We start from the raw sequence: 22,105 nt of genomic DNA, 5'->3' as shown, positions 1-22,105 counted from the left end.
AAATCCCCTTAAGAGGTTTTTAAAATAGTGTCAAATTTGCTAGGTTATGGACAGTCCGGAGTTTAACTTTTTACTTCAGGAAAATAGGAATTTGGTATATATTATAACTTCTTAAGAAGTTATCCTCAATTAACTGATATTGTAATACATTTTTCATAAGTAAAAAATGTATTGCTGTCTGGTCTATAGCCTGTATATAAAATAACAGATGAAACAGAGACGAGGACTGTAACAACAACAACAAAAAAGTCTTGATTCCCTTTCTGTGCCACTTTTATAGTCCTGACAGCTTCACCTTTTCTACTCAACCATCTTTTCAAATCTGGTGTGGCACAGTTATTTCCCCTAACAACTACTTAATGGATTTATTTCAATGTAGCTAAATAATTTAAATAAATAACTCAACAGACTAGATAGCAGCACCTAGGAAGAAAGCGATGTCCTTTTGAATAATGATTATTTCTTTATTAATGTTAATTTTAAATTTCAGTTACATAGTTATCAAGATTTGCATTAATGCTCTTAATAACATGAAGTTTGCTCTCTAACAAATCTGCTGAAAACACAGAATTATTTGATGGCCTTTTGAATTCAATGTAATTTGTCTCTTGCCTTGCATTTTGGTCTTCTTGAAATGGTGTACTTGTTGGACGAATCTAGCTGCTCAGATTAATTGTTAATGTAGTACTGAACTGGCTTTTGCTAAAAAAAAATTCTCTAAAAATATAAGGCTTTTTCATCCATTTCAGGCATGTATTTTACAATGAATATGCTTGTAGAATTTTTCTGAATTATATGAAGGGTTTAGTAAAATGGAAAAGAAATACTTTACCCTCTACTGTAGAACATGGCTGTGGAACTTAGGCTGTAGGACTAGGAGAGAGCCGTGAAATGGCTCTTGTTTTTTAGCACGAGTCAGTAAATGAACAAACTTGCTATCTTTAACCATAAACCCCTGCCGTGATCTAAAGGCTGTCTGCATATGTCTGCCGATCTATAGACAGAACTAAAACCAGATGTATCAGCTGTTTGAGTTCTTTCTCTTTGTGCTGCATGCGTGTCTGTGTGAAAGTTTACGTACCGCATAAGCTATGATTACAGACGATCACAAAGTAGGGTTGCAAGGGAGAAAAGACTTCCTGTTGCAGGGGATTCCCTTGCTTTCTTGTGTGGATCAGACAGGAAGAGAAGCGGCTTTATTCTGCTGTGAAAAATGATAAAATAGTGGCAGTCAATAGTGCTAGCACTGACTTAGAATCACTTCATCTGAGTATGGAAAATATAGAAAAACATTCTTGATGAGTCATTTGAAGTTAAGACAAACTATTTTAAGTGTCAAAGTTCTAATGCGTTTGCCTTTCTTCTTGTTATTTAATAAATATTTTTTGTCCCTATAGTATAGCTTAAACTCTAAGTTAAATACCTCTTCCTTTTTCCTGAAGCACGATAGTTATTTACAGTTTTCACAATTATTATAGGTTTTTAATGTTTTACATAAACCTATGCTGTACCTATGGCAAAAGGAGAAAAAACTGCTTGTAATACAAAATCTCGTTGCATAAAATTGCTTTGGATTATAGGAATTTCAATGTTGATGTTTGTCATAAGCTTGTAATTAACACTAAATAGACAACTGAAATTTTTGGTGGCAAACCTGTTGTCAGTGATTTAATGTTTCAAAAAAAGTGAAAATTTTCATCAATGCATTATTTGATCGCTAAAATTCAAAATTGAGAAACTTGAGCTTGTGTTTTCCTCAACTTCTAGCTTTATGTCAAAATCTTTTTTGCATCTTGTAATTAAGAAATTACATTTGAAGTAGTATTTAGGGTCTGAAACCAATGTGTTTTGTTTTTTTGGTTGAGGCTGGGTAGAGAGGGGGGAAATCCATTGTTGTATCTGCCAATAACCAGGTTTCACAAGCAGTTCATCAGATCTAAGAGCTCTTTTTCACTGAACATTGGGAGCATTCACTGCTGTTTATCTTGCCCTTCTATTTGTGGAGTCTGGTGTTCATAAGATCCTTCTGCAAGCCAATTCAGTCCACTAGCACAGCTGAAAACTAATGTTGTGGGTATGCATTTGTTTTCTGCTGTGGTAATTAAATTGGCTTACTGCGGATTTTAAGTTGTGGAGCTGTCTGCGGAAGGTGTTGGGGAATGTAAGCCCCTAAAAGGAAAGTTAGGGAAGTTCCATTTCAGTGAATGGTTAAGTCAGTTCTGCAGAAATTGTAAATGTGCATTTGTCTGTCTTAAGTTGCCCAATAAATGATTTGGTTTTATGATTGCTATTATAAGTAATTCCACCTCCAATTGCTGCTTGCCTTTTGAAATTATTCCCATGAGAGTAGAGCTTTTAAATACGACAAGAACAGTAATGGTTGTTTAAAATCTGTTTTGATTCTTCCTTTTTTTGTTTGAATGTCTTTCTGTGGCTCCAGATACTACATATACTTATGTGCTTGCTTAAATAGGATGCACAGGCAAAGATCTCTTCAAGTCTGCAAGGCCTACATAATTCTCTAGATTTAGTGGTGATAATATTTCTGAACTTAGTTCTTCTACCGTTGTGTAACTCTTGACTACATCTTTATGGATGTGAGACTTTACGTTTTTAAACATTTAGTTATGTATGCTTTCTGAAATATCATTCTGAGAACTCTATTTTGTCGACTACAAATGTATTATGATTTTACAATGTTAACGTATTTTTGTGAAGATGTTGTTAAACTGAATGCTCAAACTTACACACACAATGTGTTACAAACTTTGAATTATTCCAATTTACCTGTAGGCAGAAGCCAGACTTGCAGCAAAACGGGCAGCTCGAGCAGAAGCAAGAGATATACGTATGAGAGAGCTGGAGCGACAGCAAAAAGAGGTAGTGTAAATTCTCAGGAATTACTACAAACCTGTTCTAAAATTCTTTAATTTTATTATTATTATTTTTTTTTTTACTTGCTTGAGTTTTGTCTTTCAGGACAATTCAGCTTTGTACTGGGATTTTCAACATCTGGCAGCTCTTAGCTCAATATCTATAGTTTTTCCTAAGTTTAATATCTAATGTTAAGTTTATTATTGTCTGGATTTGAATTGCTACATTTGTGTCTGAGTCAACCGGTGACATTTTTGTGCTTTTATAAGGACCTTTACTTAATGTGCTTTGGCAGTTTTTATCTGTTGCTGTGCAAAAGATCCATTGTAAGTGTGGGTAACAGGTAGCGCATAATGAATACACCTGACTGTACTTGAAATGTACACTGAATAACGTATAGGGTAAAGAACCATGAAAAAGAGTTAAAGAATTATTTTTGCTTGCTGCTTGTTATTTATGGTACATTTAGTAATTGGATAATTTGAACGTGTGACTTTAGATATGCAGTTTTCCTTCTATTTTTTTCCCTCTGATTATACCCAGAACATTCATAATAAACGGCTTTTGTTAGGACCTTCATTTAAAACAACTTAGTAGAATTGGGATATTTACACACAGTTGTTTTGCTCCACACATTTTATTTTTTTCCCTTTTTTTTTTTTGTTTTGTTTTTTTGTTTTTCAATAAAAAGGCATTTTTTGAGGGGGAACAAAATTGAAAAAGCAGATTTTCAGCAGTGTTTGCAGTTGATTCAGATTCTATGTGGCGTGCAGAAGATTCAGAATTTATTAGTTATTCTAATTATTCAAATTGTGTAAATGATGCTTGTTTTTTTTTTTTTTTTCCTGTGGTAATAAATACAACTTATAAAATGTTTTGCTTTGGTTATTCTATACCTTGTTTTCTAATGTCTATAGATATCTGATACTATAGTGAATATTACATGGAAATTAATGTATATTTTTCTGAATTTTTGATTTAGGAATCTCATGTGGTGACTAAACTATTTTGTAAATGGCTTTTTTTTTTTTTTTTTTTTTTTATATTCTGTAGTTTTCTCAGCATTCATATGATAGAAAATGGGCTCATATCCAGAAATGGATGGTAGGCTAAAACCACCTCTTGTGCATGTTTTTGCCACTCAAGGAACTAACAGGATTTGGAGGACGTAATTCACTAATGGTTTGCAGTGTGTCATTTCAAACTGTTTTTTACTACTGAAAAAAAATGCACAAATTAAGTATTGGTGTGGATTTGCAGGGTGCTTTATGGAAGCAAAAGGCAAACTGAAATGAGATGTTTTACTTGAAATGAAATGCTTCTTGTTTCCACCGTGTGCTGGCTTCAGTTTATTAATTACTTTATTTAAAATGAAATTACTTCGGTTTCAATCTATGTAAACAGATAATTTTGGGGCTTTGTGGCTTTTTTTCCTTTACTTTTTTTTCTTTTTCTTGGCAGACTTGCATTTATTTGTTTCTCTTTGAGTAACGTTGCAAGTGCTAGTTTTTTTCACTGATAAGTCACTTCTATGACTTATAAAATCTGTTTTTCAACAATTTGTTTAAAATGAAAAAAAGCCCCTTTAATCACTTTCATCCTTTTGCTCATTGTCCTTTGTTTCCTCTCAGTCGGAAAGTATATAAATAGTTGAGTTACAGTCTTACAAAACAGTTTATACTAATTTAATCTGATATCTCTTTAGAGAGTTCTTTTCAAAGACTTCATGTGCCTTGTAAAAAAGAGTTTTGCTGGGAGCTTGTGTGTTTATTTAGTTGTTTTCTAATGTGGTGCTCACTGTGAATGATTTAAATCAAGAAGATTTAAGACATCCCACAAGTAAAGTTCAAATAGTTAAAGCTGCCATGACAGTTAATTGGCACTTCTGTTGAAAAATCCTGGAACTGCCATTACAATCTTAATTGCAAAAGTTGTGCTTACCTGATATTGCCTCTTTGCATAGCTGACATTTGTATATATTAGTTTTCATGTCACGTAACAGAAACCTTTGTGGTTCTTTATATCTCTTGGTGGAATGCACATTTGAATGCTCTCCCCACCCCTGAAAAGCAAAATCTCCTCCGTGAGCAATCTCAATTCAAAATTAATGCCACCTTCTTCCTGCACTTGGAGGAGGTACTTCTGCTACTGGAAGATTCCAAGCAAATGTGCATTCGTTTCCTAGATCAGGAGACCTAGGCTCTCTTAAATGAAGTGCATATTTCGAACTTAAATTCTTAGAAATCTAGCTTAGAAATGCTGTTGTTTGCAATATATACTGTGCTACTTTATCCTTTGGCTCCAATATGCTGAACACTTAACACTGGCTTTCTATTTTCTGATTGTCTATCAGAAAAGGAAGACTTTTCACTAACTTAGGTAACTGTGTACAGAAAATTGTAGCAAAATCTCAAGTTTTACATTACCAAAATATAGTTATATATAACTGGGGGAAAGACAAGTGTTACACAGGCAACTAAGAATAATCTTACCTAAGAAGCAAGCTGTCTGCTTGCAAGCTGTAAAAATTAGTAATGTATACTTGTTCATTCACAGTGATCTGACTGATGCATTCAAAAGTTACATAGTAAAAATGTTCACTTTAAACCTCAAAGTATGCACTTTATAGAGGACTAAAACATCATTATGAAATGCCCCTCTTCTTTATGCACCCCTTGTGCAAGGATGGAGTAATAAAATGATGCAAAATTCTTTTATTGCCAAGAATTAGCTAGGCTTTTTGAGTAGTTCCACAATAACATTAAACATGATAATATATTCAGTAATAAGATAGGAAGTAATCATGTGACCATAAGTAGCGTGAAAGCCAGTTACAGGCTTAGATGACCATTGCTGGCTTGGGGGCTGATTTTTTTTTTTGTCTCTGAAGATAAACGACTTTCAATCTTCAGAATAGGTTGACATACTGAAAATGGTAGAAAATGAGTTGTTTGAGGAAAGATCGTAGTTACGGAGCCCTGTTCTGGTTTTCAAATGTGATGCTTTAAAATTATTTTTAAAATGTGTATGTATTGAAACTAAAAATTTGAGAAGCTTATGGAAGTTGAAGCATTTTAATGCTTACTTTAAAATTCGTTCTATTTTTGTTCAACTTCTCATGTATTCCCTTGTTTGAGACAAAATTAACATTTCCTGATCTTCAACCAGAATAAGAGAGATTAAGGTGCCTTAAGTACATGGTGCTGTTGTCCTCCCCTCTCACCCCCCCAATTTTAAAAGTTGGTTCATCATTTTCCCCTGTTGTATATAGACTACATACAGAACTTAAAATTGATCAGTTTGCTTAAGAAGCTTTGTTCTGATAATAAAGGAGAATATCACAGAATGGTAGGTGTTGGAAGGGACCTGAAGAGATCATCGGGTCCACCCCCCAGATATCAGGAATATCTGAAGTATGTATCAGGAAATTGACAAGGATCATCTCTATTAGGGCTAAAATACCTTTGTAAAATGTTAACAAATGTAATGTAAGACTTTTAATATATAGGGTTTTTTATTATTATTTTGACTTTAACTTCCTTAAAAGTCCTGTACTATTTTTCTTTGTTAATAAAGTACTCAGAAGAAAGTTTGTCTACTGAATATTAATTGATTTTATTAACCTCCCTTATTTTCACCTCCTAACATATGTACTGTGTTGGTACACTTACCAAAACTAGGTGAAATCACAGTTCTTCTGACTTCTCTGACTTGAGTGAGTTCACTTGACACAGTGTGTTATTCAAAATACTACATGGCATTAAAAGTGCTAACAGCATGTTGCTCACCTTTGCTTACTACTACTTTGGTAATTTCTTTTTTTTTCTTTTTCCATGAAATAACTCTGCATTTCTTCTTTCTCAGGAAGATTCAGAGAGGGCCAGGTATTCTCACCGGTCCAGTCGACATTCATATTTGGTTTGTGTCCAAACTGTGTATTTTTCCCTTTCCATTGTGCCCTTTAAAAACTGTTTTATTTGGGTTTTGTGTTAATTTTACCAGGGAGCAGATGATGCTTTGTCTTCTAAGTATTGATAGTTTTAGGGGTCAGTATTTTAAGTTATGTGTAATGTTAAACTTCATTTGGCATTTTATTTCCATCAATTTCAACAAGGCAGTTTACATATTTGTATGCATTTAAATCCATGCATTTAAAAAGAATCTTAATTTCAATTCATTCTATTCAGTCATTTCAATTCTTTAACTATGTTAATACAATAAATAACTTGGACGTTTTTCTATTTATGATTATATTTTCATGGCTGAAAATAATTGAGTAGGCTTTGGAAACTGCTTAGAAATACACATGGCTCAACAATGAGTTATTTGGAATAACTTATATTTAATGACAGTTTTTGTCATCTTTTAGTGTTAGTCTAACACAATGTTAAAAAAAAAAAAAAAAAAGTAATCTGTATAATTGTATTCGCTTAGGCTTCATATATTACCAGTTAGTAAGAATTGATTGTCTTGTCTTACATGGTAGAATTCTGAAATTCCTACAGAAATTGTTGATCATCTCTGAGGTTACTACTACACATCAAATCTCATGGTTGGATGTGAAGCTGCTATTAACAATAAAGCACTAGTCTAGTTTAGATAACAGTGGTCTAATAGGAAAAAATCTTTCCTGTTTTCCCTGTCTCAGAAGTTCTGCAAACAGGCAAATTTTATTTAATAAAGTAAATATTATTACTGGTGACTCAGTATTAGTGCCACGCAGAATTAGTGCCACTTACTGAAGATGAGTAATGCTAGTTTGTAGCTTCAGCTTTCATTCCAAATGATGCTTGTGGCCATCTGCTCACTGTTTTGTGAGCAGAAGTGTTTTATTTGTACTTCAAGTATTACTGTTTTTCTATAGTATTAGTGGGAGAAAGAGAAGGAGTACCTTAAGATACAGTTTAAAGAAGAGTTTAGAATGATGCAGGAGTTTATTTCTTTGAGAATATGGGAATTTATAATTTGTTAGTTGCAAAAACTTACCTGAATGATGCACGTTATTCCCAATCGCTGCTAATAAAAATATTTATTGCATTGTATAGGCTTTCCTATTTCCTCTTTAGGTCATTATATGGTGCTAAAGAATGGTTGTATTAAGGTTTCGTAAACGTTTTCCTGTTTTCAATTGATCTGCCTAGAATGAGGTTGGCATTGATTTTCATATAGAGGCCCAGCAGGGGGACAAATTACTAAAACAAACAGGCTGGTTTTCTGTATTTTGGAAGGTGGAATAATCTGTTTCTGTTTGATTCAAAAAGAAAAATAATAGCCACTTACTAATAGGTTTGTGTAATTAAATGTATTCTTTGATAAACTAAATTTTTCATAATATCGTCTGTGTCCTGATGTTAAGTAAGTGCTTCTGCAATTTTTCGCAGAGGTATTTTCACCAGATAAATCTTCCAAAATATCTGGTGTAAACCGCTTTGCAAGCAGTGATTCATTTACAGGAAAAATAACATAGCCTATACAATGTGAAGGTGCTTACAAACTTTGAAATGTTACAGGTTTACTCAGATCTGCTCTTATCTTGGTTCAGTTAACATTAAAAATATGTGAAGATGGAGAGTAATTAGCAGTTACCATTAGAGCTTCTTTTAATCTTTTTATGTATTGATGTATTTTGATTTTGTTCTTAAGAGTCCATTGGATATCAGTGGGTCTCACAGGAGCAGGACAAGTACCTCAAGAAGGAGAGATCTTGTGGTGTGTAGCCTGGAATGAGCATGCTTTGATGTGTTCATGTTCTAACATTTTCTGTGTGTACTTACCAAAGCAATAGTTTGGTGAAAGCATGCTTTCACAAGGAAAACAGCATTTATCGGACTGCTGCAATGACTGATGTAATCAAGCACTTTCGCTGTGATAGCAGAGGAAAGGGCTTAAAGAAAGCCTCAGCTTGAAATTTTCAGGGAGTTAACGTCTTCTGATATCCCCAAAAGGGAAGTAAAATGAAATGACAAAGGTTGAACATCAGCCTTGGTAGGTATAAAGGTGTGGCTAAAATTTCTGTCAGGAAGCCTTTTTTTCTAAATTATATTGCTATACTAATCATATCTTTAAGACTGAAATGTGACCAAAAATTCTACTTTTTCAGAAAACTATATTTGTGTATACTTTGTGGTAGTTTAGGCAATTTATCAATGAATATTCAAATGCAAGTTAAAATATTCGTTAGTAAACTGTTGGGCTGTTAGTGCTTTACAGTTAAGTAAAGGTGTAAGTTAAGTGTTGTGATGATAATGATTAGATTAGTATGATCTGTCTCCATTCTCTGATAGCAAGGGTACTCATTTATAGGCAGTAATTACAATTTTTTTAAAAAGAAGTTGGTTAAAATGGATATAGAATCTTGTGGTCCTGTATGGTAATACTTCCAGCAACCCAGAAGGTTCCACTGGCTGTAAATTGTATGAATGAATAAGTCATATTAAGTTATGTACTTATGTGAATATTACATATATAATAATACTCTGGTTCGTGCATTACTTACAGTCAGAATAACTGAGTTATACCTGTGAAATTGTGATTGAACTGGAAAAAACAAGCTTACTTTGCAATGTTTATGGATTTTTTTACTTTCATGTTTTTAAAATGTTGTTGAGTGACAATAGACATGGGGACGCTGACTAATTTATTATTACAAAGCTGTTTTCATGAAATACCCTTGAGTTCCATGTTCCCAGATCCAGCTAGTAGTGGTGATGCTGAGGATGTAATCCTAACAGGCAGACACACAGAACAGGTGTGCAACATGTGCCTGTTTAATTTACATTGCTTGTTAAAAGGCTGATGACAGATCAGCAAGGACAGGATAACTCAGCATTCACCTGACCATGAAAGGCCTCATCCCATTCCCCTTTTTCTGGCTGACCAAGATGAAAGAAAGTCTGTTAGTGAGAAATATATGCAATGTGGGCTGGCCTCACTCTGTCTGTCCACTAACTGCCCTGGGCCTTCATACACAGCCGTGCACCCAGAAAGGGAGTTGGAAATGGAAGAAGACAGACCAAATGGGCCTGATGATCATGCAGAGGGCATGGCTAGACAAGGACAGTTGCCACAAGTGTGTTCTGTGCACAGGCAGACCCTTTTATCCCTGTTTTATCCCACTATCCTCCTCCTTCACACTTGATCCTTCTGAAAACACCTTTACCCTTCCCTTTCCTCACCCGATCCCCAGGTCATATTTCTGTGCATCCCATAATGCTTTCCATGCCCTGTGGGCTGTAACCTCCCTCGGTCTTTGAGGTGCTCCAGAGAGCCCCCAAATCCTCATGGGTTCCCCACTTGGACTGTGGGGCTGACTGATGATCTTAGAGGCTTCTTTGCCTGTTTGCATGCGAGACTTTCATCACCCAACAAATGCTGCCTCAGTTTAATGTAATCTACTGTATCAGATTTTGCTTAATTATTTAAAATGCCATTACCAAAACCACATGAAGTATTTCAGACAACTTACTGCTGTCCAAAATCATCTCACTTTTCACAAATTGGTATGCTATGGGGAAGAAATTAAAAAGTTTTTGTTAAACAGTATTCCAGCCTCAAAATGCCCTTTATGTTGGTTAAATGGCATTCCTGCATGCATATATTTTTCATAGCTAGCAGAGTGTTTTCTTGTAATGCTAAGTCTTAGTCTTTTAAAAAACAAAATCTGACTTTTTTTTTGTACTTCAACGTCAGTATTTTAATTTCTTTTTCTTTTATCTCAGTATGACAGTGCTAAGGATAGACCTACAAGATACTCGGTCCCTGTATGTTAACATTTTGCATGTTTTTGTATGAGTGAAGTCTGCTGTGTGATTTATTTTTGTATGTTTTTTTTAAAGGTGTAATGACAAACTACTACTTTTAAAAGTAGTAGATTTAAAAAAAAAAATATAAAAGATCAATACGATCATTTTCAGATCTAGAATAGCAATATTGTCTTAACGCTTTCCATAGAGTGCATGTGTAAACTTTCCCTGAGAGAAAATCTAAAGTAACACACAGAAAACAGAACAGTTTACAGTAAACACTGTTATTTATTGGTCATTGTTAAACATTAAGTGTAGTTACATGTGACATACAGTGGATAATTTAAACACAAAACTAAAAATGTCTGTTTATGTATATATTTGTATCCTGTGTTTCCACATAGAAACTTAATACAACTTTTTTCAGTCTAGGGAAAAACTAGTTTGTATACCTTTACTTTAAAACAAAACAAAACAGGACAAACTCCTTATCATTAGGAGGTGGTAGTACAGTGCATCACATTCTTGTTGGTATTACGCCAAGTAAGATTCGTGTGCATCTCTAAACAAAGACAAGCACCAAGTACCACTAAAAGGAATGCGTAAGCAGTTTAAAAAGCTGAATTTGCTTAAACAGCATTGTCATCTGAATTAGCTGCAAAGAAGCAAACAGTACAATGCTTAAAATAGTCTGTAATGTAAAACCAATAGACTAAAAATGCTTAACCATTTTTCTGAAAGGCTTAAGCAAAGCCTGTCTTCTTCAAAGATGAAGGATGGTTGTAATTTCACTTACCATCTTTTCATACAGCGATAGAAGTAAGGTGTGTTACTCTGGTCAAGTAGGTAGAATTTTCTTCGGTGTTTTCATTGCAGGTGATAAATATCTTAGAGTCAAACATAAGATTTTATGTTTGAAGATGATGTTATTTAGTGGTATTAATTCTCTAAATTTTATTCTTAGAGTCATGCTTACAGTGAATGTCATAGTACGAAGAAGAAATCTGCTTATTCCCGTGATGATTTCTTGGTTGGTTTTCTGCTATAATATTACCAACACACTAACTGTGTGGGGTTCCGTACTAATACAGGGCATGGATGACTTTATTAGCTTGCTGGCATGCATATGGCTTTTCAGGAAAAAAAGAAATCTGTAGTATTGACCAGATTCTGACCTGAAGTTGAGTGTTTGAAGCTGTGGTCATGTCAGTGGAATTACAGCTGAATATAAATGCTGTTCTACGAGGGGCCTGTAGAAGGGTCTTTTCAAATTTAGAAGTCGTACCTCTTTGGATTATGGTTTATTCAGTCACAATGAAGATAGGTGTTTTTTGTTTGTTTTTTTACCGAAAGGGTTGTTAGACATTGGAACAGGCTGCCCAGGGAAGTGGTGGAGTCACCATCCCTGGAAGTCTTTAAAAGACATTTAGATGTAGAGCTTAGGGATATGGTTTAGTGGGGACTGTTAGTGTTAGGTCAGAGGTTGGACTCGATGATCTTGAGGTCTCTTCCAACCTAGAAATTCTGTGATTCTGTGATTCTGTTTACGTTTTGACCACTACTACCTAGAGGGAGTTTAAATGTAGATGTGAATTAAAGTAGGTGGTATTTCCCCTAAACTTTGACATTGTCCCAGTGAGGTTTTGAACAAGAAAGACGTGGAATATTGTGATCTTCTGAAAGCTATTATACAAAATACAGTATATAATATAAATTAATGTAGTGCCAAGAAATGAAATATTTTAGATACTGTTTTTCAGAGGGAATTGACACTGATAAAAGTGGTATTGGCTTCAGGTGTCAGGGGAGTTAGAGCAGCAGTGGATGCTTGCGTTGAGACAAGGCTGAAATAATTTTTATATTTCATTTTAGTTACTTGTATTACAGCATTTTTCTGTGTGCTTTTAAGGTGCAATTTCAGACAAATATTTTTCTTGTACTCTTAGTTCTTAAATAAATGTATAATATAAATCTTTCTGCCTCCTTGGGATACAAAGCACTACTTTCTTGAAGTGCTTTTAAAGCACCACATTGTACCACATCTTTTTATCAAATTTCTCCTTGCATGTACTTATATATACTGACTGTGTGGGGAGTGTCTGAAAACAACAGAAATAAGCCAGAATTTTTAAGCCAGTTTAACAGAAATAAGCCAGGACTGCTAGGCTTCAGAATTTGTGCTTGGTATCAAGAAAAGTGTTAGGATTCGGACAAATGCTGAAGAATCATGAAATGTGATTCTTAGGAATTTTTCTTCCCCCCACATTCTTGTTCAGGATGGTATCTAATGGAAAGAAGATCAAGCAAACAATTGTACTAATTATTAGTGAGTTAGCTGTATTTTTTTATTATTATTTCATGCTGTACTTGGCACGTTGTAGACAAAGTTTTAGTGTTTTCTTATTTGTTAGGGAGGTAATAAGACTACTACTTTAGGCAAGACATTAACAATACAGAATATGCTGACATACAGAAAAAAAATTACAATGTTCTGTACAAGTTCTGGGCTCGGGAATGTTTGGGGAATGCTGAGATGGAATTTTAATTCACAGGATCTTTAGATGTGACCTTTGTTCTGTTCTTTTTATTTTTATTTTTTCTTCCACAGAGTGGACTTTACCACGATCAAAGAAATTATAGCAGCCTTAGATATAATAAACCTGTTCCTTCGTATCATACTTGGGTCTGTCTTATCTTCCTATATACATTTGTTAATACATAAAATATATGAAGCCTATTAAAAATTTAGCACCACCGTACTACTTCATTCTACATTACAGTAAATGATAAATTAACAGTCTGGTGAGATAGGTAGCATCTCCCAGCAACTGCAACTACTTTCATGGTCAGGTTTAAGTAAGTATCTAAAGGAAATTGATGTGTCTTTTGAAAGCTACTGAATTTCATATAACTTTCTTCAAATCTTTTGATAAAAATTCTAGCCTGTTCTTATTAGTGTTTTACATCATGCTTTCAAAGATAATGGATTTTCTTGGAATCTTTTTCTACACTTTTCTTAAAGCTTTTCTCTGTTATAGCTATGAAATTTAATACTTCAATCTTAAGAACTTTTGGTGAATGCAGAGCAATAGATAAAAACATTTACTGTACAGAGAAAAAGTTTCTTTTTTTCTATTCTTCACATTACAGTCATCTTCCCTGTACAGTGATCCAGTGGCAACAACTAGGAATTACAGGGTTAGTACAACACGATAGAATATTTTTCTTCTCTTCAGATATTTTAATGGCCCTCAGAAATTTAAATTAACACTTTTCTTTATAGGTGTCTTCTGTAAACACTGGTTTGATAAGAAGTATCAGTTTGGTTCGTAAGCGCCATTTGCATGGTTGCCTTAAATTTGTATTGTATGGCTGTGTGGCTTGACAGTATTAAATGTGCATTCATTTCATGTTTTTAAATACATGCAGCTTGTGTGTCTCATTTTTGGGAGGCATAAGTTTAAGATTCTTAACATTGCTAGATTGCCTCTTTATTTTGGTAACTGATGTTTTAATGGTATTTTTTACAGATGTTCATAAAGTTTATGAATAATATAGTGATGTTCAAGAACACTGGCCTTAGAACAAGTTAATCCAAGCATGCTAAACAACAACTGCATGTGTAATAAAAAATATCTAGCATTTGAATGGGGAAAATCATAGTCATGAAATTACAGAAATTTGTGGTAAATACACTTCACATACTTTCAAATAAGGTGCCATATTCAAATTTCATAACCATACAAAAATGTAATAGGATGAAAACCTAACCTACAGCAGCTAGAAATGCTGTAAGAATGCCTAAGATAACTCTATAAAACCCCTATTGAAAAGTTGATGTGTATGCTTGAAACTTTATGCCTTTTGCTGCTACAGTAATTCAAATCTAACTTATACTGCCATCTAGAGAAATTCTAAAGCTGTGTAAGAAAACAGTCAAGTATTTTTATAAAATATTTTTATGTAGTTAGGTCCTACTTTTCACTTAGATTGCAAGTAGAGATCATTTACATTTTGATTTTGTGCATGTTTTTGATAAAACATTAGAGGATCTAGAGGGAGAATGAGACCATTATAATTGCTGTTGTGTATAATTCTTTACTGTTGGAGATCCCTTCAAAGGTAGGGAGAAAGCATCATGAGACTATAAATTTTTATTTAATCTGGTGCCCAGAGCTTCCTTTTTTTTTTATGTTTTCCTTTTTCCTTTACGTAGGATATTTATTATATCCTATGTAAACAGATTTCAGCCTTGCACCTTGAAACTTCTTTTTTTTTCCTCAGGAGAACATGTGTGGGTTAACAAAGTCAAATTGATGACTGTACAATAAAACTTCCATTCCCAGGGTGGTTGGCAACTTCTAAAGGCTTCAGAATAACGAGAAACATATTTCACTTTAAATATTTTTCTTCTGAAAATATCTTTCTTTAAAAATTGTTTGGCCATTTTTCAGGGAAATTTAGATTTATGTTGGGAAACAGACATCCCTGTTAGTGGGAGGAAACTGCTGGAAATTTTAAAAACTGTTATTCATCCTTTTGAAAAGTTAAAATATTAACTGGAAAATGCGTAGATGGGATAAGGTAATAAGAATGAAGTTTCATTGCTCAATATATTACAGTGCATAAGTGTGTGACAGTTATTTCTCAGACAGACTATAAATGGTGCTTCATTCCCTCTGTTTCTCAGGCGTCTTTGTGTGGTGATGGATTGCATAGCTCATATAGTTCTCACACTGTAAGTGTTACAGGCTTTTAGTTCCTTCCTTTCAAAATCTTTGTTTTCTGGAGACAAAAATCAATGAAAATTATGAACATTTCCATCATAACTTCTCTTTAGCCATCTGAATACAGTTGGTATTCTTCAAGAGCAAGCTCAATTCGAAGTAGTCCAGTGGTGAGCATTACTTCTGCATGTTTTGCTGAATGCCTTGATACTAACACACAACGATTGAGTATTTACACTGTGGATCATTTTTATTGATGAACACATAGACTTGATATTCACTTTGCATCAAAAAATGTCATGTGTCAGATGTAATTTTTAGCAAGATACGAACTTTTAGCAGTAAGATAGTAAAGCATAGAAGCAATAAAAAAAAAACACATTCTTATCATCTCTCGCAAATGTAAGAAGTACCTGCTTGATTTTTCTGATGATTGGTACTCAAAAATGAGAAAAAACTGTTCTGGATCTGTTTTGTGTTAATACTGTCATTCCAAAGATGCTTTTTTTTCATGCTGCAAACTGATTGTAAATAGTTGCACCATGTTTCTGCACCAGAACAACTGTATTGGTTTTGTTAGTGCAGCAGCTCATTTGTTGTGCTACATTTAAAAAAAAAAAAAAAAAAAAAGTGTTCAGTTATGAGTTAAGCTGAAATGTTCAGTCCTGTTTTCATTTTTCACATATTCTCAACAATGTTACAGAGAAAGACTAAAAAGAGATCTGTCAGAAACTGTTTTTTCAGCTACAACAGACCTCTGAGTGAATTTTTAAAGGCATGGGGAGAAAGGGAATTTTGCCGTTTCTTCATGGAGCTCCAAAATGTAGGAGGTGTTACCATCCAATTCTGAAGTCTCTTGAACTGTGAACATAGTATTTGTCCCAATTAAGTTTCTGATAAATTTCTTAAGACAAGTACTCCTTAGTCCCTATTGAGATAAATTTATTAAAATACATATTTTATACATATGTAGGAATTTATATTATCAGATCTCAGTACGTTTGTGATATTGTTAATGCCAGGATACACTAGTGAAGGTTTAATAGGGTCCAAAATATCTATTTAACAATTGAATGAAATAACTCTGAAAGGACTATATTAAGCAGACCAAGTAAAAATGTTATTCATAATGTAAGCATCATTTTCTGTACTTCTGTTAATATTTTGGTTTCATTTGTGTGTTGCATTGGAAATCAACACACTACTCATTGTAAATCAAAAAGGAAAATGGGACATAACTTGAAATCAGAGTAGAAAACAATGTTGGAAAATTACGAATCCATGGTGCCTCTGCATCTTAAAACCAGTATTAGTTTTGATAGACTGGTCAAGAAAGAGAGAGGTGTGCCTGCTTCTGAGACCAGTTTACTAGTTGACATTACTGGCCTCCCTTCTGAGAGGGGATACATCAATAAAGAAACCTTCACCCCGTGGGGTGGTAATTTCTGTAGTTTCTTCTGAGGCTTTTGAAGGTATGTTTTAGGCAGTCAACGGTAATGAATTAAATCTGTAATGAAAACAAAACTCTTAGGGTAATATTTGAGGAGGATCTGAGCAAATTGCAAATTTCCTTTTGCATTGGCTGCCGTGAAGATTTGAACATTGCCCACTCAATTTTATCACAAATCTAAGTGTGTTTTGTTCCATTATATTCTTCTATTACAGATTGTATGATAGAAAATAAATGTATTAGCCCCTTGATTAGGGTTTTAGTCTTGTGTTTTTTTTTTTTTTTGCATTATTATTATTTTTTAACGTAAGCCATATTTGATGCTTCAGCCTTCTAGTATAACTGTTCCCCTTAAAACAAACAACAACAAAAACTGAAACCTCAGAAAACTTCATTTCTGTTCAGAAAAATTGTGCCGAAATACCTGTTTGTTTAAGCTTGTATAAGTCATTCATCTTATCCTGTTTTTTTTTTTTTTAATGCTTTAATTATAACTTCACTTTTTTCCCATACTGAACAGATTTTTCATTCATGTTATACAAGTTCCTTATGCAAAACAGGCAAGCACTTGTTTTAGTAAAACATTAATTATTTTATATAACATAAATTATGGATTTAATATTGCTATTATTATTAAAATGCATAAATATATCTTAATCCTTGTGGTGTACAGATGAAGGAATAGAGAAAACTGAATCCTCTGATCATGGCATGCAAGTGTGAATAGTGATTTGGGTTGCATACTGTCTTTCAAATTTTTTTCTAGTTCCTTAATTATTTTAAGGTAGCTGTTTTGCTGAATTTACTGTAGGCATAATTTGAGATGAAGGTGTTGATCAACCAACAATTTCATATGTAACCGGTCCCATTTGCTTAAAAGACATCTCACTTTCTTTTAATCAGAATGAGATGAGGCTACATCAATTACATATATGAAGTACAAAGTTGCAAATTATTTTTTAAATGGTGAAATGAGATGAAGACTATTTTCAAGATGTTCATTAAAAGATTTTCTTTCATGTGTATACTTTAATGTCCACAGTAATGTGCTTAACACGTGTAACATACTTTTAGTATGATATTTTGCTTTAATTCCTATGGCAATTGTAATGATTTTAGTATGTTTAGGTATATCTTGCTTTTTTTACAACAAGTGTTGTGTAGCATTAGAATTTTTTCCTCGCTTTTTTTAGGTGCCTGACATACAGCTTTGGGGAAGAAGTTTATCTCCCTTTGTAAAGCCTCTTAAAGTTATGAATGAGAGAAATCCCAGATTAGATTGATAGTAGTGTGGTGACAGGGATTTAAAGAAAAATAATTTGTTGGGAAAGTGTTTTTCTATTTCTTGATTTCTTATGATATCACCTGCTTTTATCATGTACAAACTTCATTTTTTAAATAAATGTAATTTATATAGGTTGTTTGGCATTATTAATCCAAAGCCTTTTTGTATATCTGATTGTATTTTTTATGACTCCAAACAAGGAAAATGAATTGGTAATAAATGCTCGTTAGCCTTACTTCTACATACCATTCATGTTTACTATTTGATAATTTAAGGTGTTTTAAAATTATGTATATACTGACCAAAGTATTCATAATGTGTGGCATGTGCTTTATTCATATGGAAACATTCTAGATAAAAAAAAATATAGAAGAAATGGATATTTAACAGTTAGAAATATTTTTTGCAGGAATAAATTGCAGTAATTACATTGATTTACTATCTTTTTAAATATGTTTTTGTTCATTCTGTATTCTGTGATATCATCTTCAGTTCTCTCTCAACCTTCTCCTTATCTTTTGAAGTCCTCTGATTTTTCTGATCAAAGTGAAACTGCTGCTGATTATTTTAGTCGTTCCAACCGCAGGGGAAGCATTGTTTCTGATGCAGATGATGTCCAAGTTTTGAATAGTGTGAGTGCAATGCTTGTTGTTATACTGTGGTGAACACAGCAAACTTACTAACCACGGATTTTCTTTTTGTACTCCAAATGAGTAAATGCTGTAAAAGAATTTGGAGATATTTAATGGCACATAGGTTTGTTGAATGACTGGGGCTTGTTTCAAACTAGTGGCTGTCTTTTGTATAAAAATGTCTGGAGTCTGAATTTTTAAAAAGTATTTTGTCTTTGCATGCTGCTTTATCTTAAGGAGATTTTGCCTGTTGCTAGAAGCATGTGACAAGTGCTAACGCTTCACGTTTTTCATGTGTGATAATCTTAAGCATCTCTTCACTGTGAATTATTTTTTTTTCTTCTGGAAATTCACTATATAAAGTTAACAATGTCTAGACATGTATGGTGTTTTGGAATAGTATTATTTGGTTTAGTGACAAAAATAGATACTTAGAGGTGTGCTGTTGTTACTGTGTTTTAGTATTCAATCATCCATGATGAAACTTTGTCAAGATTCCTTAATGTAGCACTCAATGCTCCAATAAAAAAAAAAAAAAAAAAAAAAAAACACGGGGGGGGAGAGGGATTTTTCATCACAGGAAAATTGTGATGGCAATTTTCCCGTGCATTTGTTTAATCTGAGCATCATTAATGACAAACCTAGCTGCCTTTTCTTTATTTTAACTAATAGTTTTAAAAATTTTTGTTACTTGTAGTCGGATTTTTTGTGCTTAACAGTGGAAAAAATAGGGGAATTTCTATTCTTCGTCATGTCTTCGAAATAGTGGTCAGGGCCAGCATATGCTGTAAGAGGAAAGACTGGGAGAACTGGGCTTGTTTAGCTGGGCAGAGGGGAGGCTACGTAGTGATGTACAGCAGCTCCCAATGCTTCTGAGCTGTGCCAAGCAGCGCTGCACAAGGTTGCTGTTCCTTGGGAGGTTCACACTGGAAGAATCTCTACAAGGAGGTAACTGCTGCTATCACGGGTGACACCAAGGCTGGAGACTCCATCCTCCTAGACTCCTAGCTAGCGGAAGCTAGCTAGGTAACAGCATGGCTCACCTGGATTTATGTCCACAGCCATTCTGCTTTGAATGGGAGGCTGGACCAGTTAACTGCTACTGTACCCTTAAAATCACTATTTCTTAATTCCACTTTTAGACGATTTAATATTCTTATAGTGCTGATTAACTTGCAGTAATGTGCAAAATGTATCTCTATATATGCTCCAAGTATGACAGACCACCCATTTTTCCAATTTAAATTAGAGCTTTTATTTTCTTCCTAATAAAACTTCTTCTCTCAAGCTAATACTCTGCTGAGAGAAAATATGCAGGCAGACACTGGCAATTATGCTATTTTCTCAGTTGTTTTTTATCATTGTTATAACATAAATGTAATTTAGAATTTGCGTATTCAATCTTATTTACATACTCTTAATGTAAATGTAGAATATGATAATGTTCTAAGTTTTTCCAAATGGATACTTGAGATCAGTTGGATTTTTTGTGTCATTTTTACCGACACAGGTGACAAGTGTTTGCAAATAAAAATTGCAGGTGTCATTGGAGATGATGAATTTGCCATGGAAATGCATTGTTGACCTGTAGAAACCATAACAGAAAGAAATAGATCTCACAGAGTACTATTTGTTTCTGCTGTGATTATAGCAGACTTCCACATGTGTTGCCATGGGTCTGGGACTATCGTATGTTTTTGGAGAAACAAGATTTAAGAAAGATCATGCTTCTAGGAAATATATCAACATGTTGTGGTCTTCATTTAGTTTTACCTAGTTTGATTCATAGAAATGTTGAAAATATGCAATGCAAATTCGGATTGTCAAAGGTTCCTAAATGTAAATTTCGGTTTAATTTATTCTTCTGCTCAGGCTTCAGTTCAAAAAATATGAATTGAAATTAGTTAATAATTCAGAGCTTTCACCTGAATTGTTGTTGCCCTGATGTAATTTGTCGTTTTACCAACGAGTGTGAAGTAAGAAATGTGTTTTCTAATAACTAGGTTATTCACGCTGGTATCACTGATTGTCTGAAGTGCACTTGCATGAAACTTCATGTTTGTTATGCCACCAAGTGTTGTAGTCACTACTATGTTCAAATTTAAAGTAGTGATACTTGTTCTGATGTTCAGTACTTTAACCTTAATAATGACTTTCTGGAAGATGTTGTAAAAAAAAGTTTCTGGCTTTTTCTTTACAAGCACTCATTTATTTTGCAATAAAGGTAAAAACTGTTTTGAGGCTGTATATTTTTCACCATATTTTGATGTATGTTAACTTCTGGAATTTTTTTCTTTTATTGTTTCACTTCATGTTCTTAAATATTTCACAATATCTCTGAACAGAAGAAGATAGTGCTTCTGTAGTCTGTCATTGTGAAAGGTGCATTGTAATCTTTTTCCCTTTTCTATTTCAGCTGGAAGAAAAGAGTGAAAAATCACATTCAGAAATTTTTTCAAGGGTAAGAAGTTTGAAATTAAAATTTTAAAAATAAAATCTAAAATACTCTTATTCTTTTGCTTACTTTTAGCAAGTATTGGTTTATTTCAGAATTCCTTTTCTGGGAGAAATATTCAGAGGGAGAGGTAGTATTTTAAGATACTAGGGCTATGAAACATTCTGAATCCTGTTGGCAGTAATAATTTTAGCAGTGTTTTCCCAGCACTGACAGCCTCCTTGTGAACACTTTCCAAACAGAAAACTGGAAATTAAGTTCAAATATTTAAATAACTCGTAAGTCCTCTAGTTTTTTTTTCTGTGCTGCTACATTCTGGGAAGTGGTTGAGTCACCATCCCTGGAGGTCTTGAAAAGACATTTCACATTTAGATGTCTTAGTGATATGGTTTAGTGGATGACTTTGTTCATATTGAGGTTGGACTCGATGATCTTGGAGGTCTCTTCCAACCTAGATAATTCTGTGATAATCTCTGTGTTCCTATTCTGTGTAAATTGCTCATATACCAGGTGATGGCAAACAGACCTTTGTTTCACCAGGAAGTAGCATAAGTTTTAGAAAATATTCAGAGGAAAATACTGTCTCTAATGTAATATTAAGAAACAGATGAAATGAGAAAATTTATTAATGATTGTAAAGGAATTTAAAAGAGTAATGTCAAGTATATCAGAAATCCCAGTATTGTACCTGATATGTTGTTTTCCCTTCTTTAAGCCATCATCTCGCAATTCGATTCCTCTGAGTGGCAACTCTTCTAGGAGAGGAAGTGGAGATACGAGCAGTTTACTGGATCCTGATGCCTCCCTCAGTGAATTACGGGTAAACAGCATTTTCAGAGAATTTGAAGCTAGTTAAAGATTGTATTTGGGGTTATGAGGAATTCACTTTGTTACAAAAGTGTTTCTTAATAGTAAGAAAAAGTTATAAGAATGTAACTTT

The 22,105-nt window shown here is 33.7% G+C and overlaps 1 protein-coding gene across 26 annotated transcripts in view; it reads left to right on the top strand.

Annotated features, from left to right (window-relative positions):
• LRRFIP2 (LRR binding FLII interacting protein 2) overlaps positions 1-22,105 on the top strand; it is a 54,471-nt gene that overhangs the window by 16,022 nt on the left and 16,344 nt on the right. For 8 of the 26 annotated variants that reach the window (XM_084510324.1, XM_084510300.1, XM_084510303.1 and 5 more), the window contains exons 3-16: positions 2,794-2,880; positions 3,928-3,978; positions 6,739-6,792; positions 8,518-8,583; positions 10,593-10,634; positions 11,581-11,646; positions 13,225-13,299; positions 13,767-13,814; positions 13,900-13,941; positions 15,307-15,354; positions 15,457-15,513; positions 18,603-18,710; positions 21,127-21,171; positions 21,881-21,985. In XM_084510324.1, the coding sequence (XP_084366450.1) occupies positions 2,794-2,880; positions 3,928-3,978; positions 6,739-6,792; positions 8,518-8,583; positions 10,593-10,634; positions 11,581-11,646; positions 13,225-13,299; positions 13,767-13,814; positions 13,900-13,941; positions 15,307-15,354; positions 15,457-15,513; positions 18,603-18,710; positions 21,127-21,171; positions 21,881-21,985 (894 nt within the window). The remainder of the gene's footprint in view (positions 1-2,793; positions 2,881-3,927; positions 3,979-6,738; positions 6,793-8,517; positions 8,584-10,592; positions 10,635-11,580; positions 11,647-13,224; positions 13,300-13,766; positions 13,815-13,899; positions 13,942-15,306; positions 15,355-15,456; positions 15,514-18,602; positions 18,711-21,126; positions 21,172-21,880; positions 21,986-22,105) is intronic. The other 18 variants (XM_084510315.1, XM_084510316.1, XM_084510317.1 and 15 more) reach the window with 15 other exon arrangements.

The sequence above is a fragment of the Aythya ferina genome, assembly GCF_964211825.1.
Source record: "Aythya ferina genome assembly, chromosome: 2".
Classification (NCBI taxonomy): domain Eukaryota; kingdom Metazoa; phylum Chordata; class Aves; order Anseriformes; family Anatidae; genus Aythya; species Aythya ferina.
The sequence above is the reverse complement of the archived record's forward strand: the minus strand, read 5'-3'. Positions and strand labels throughout refer to the sequence as shown.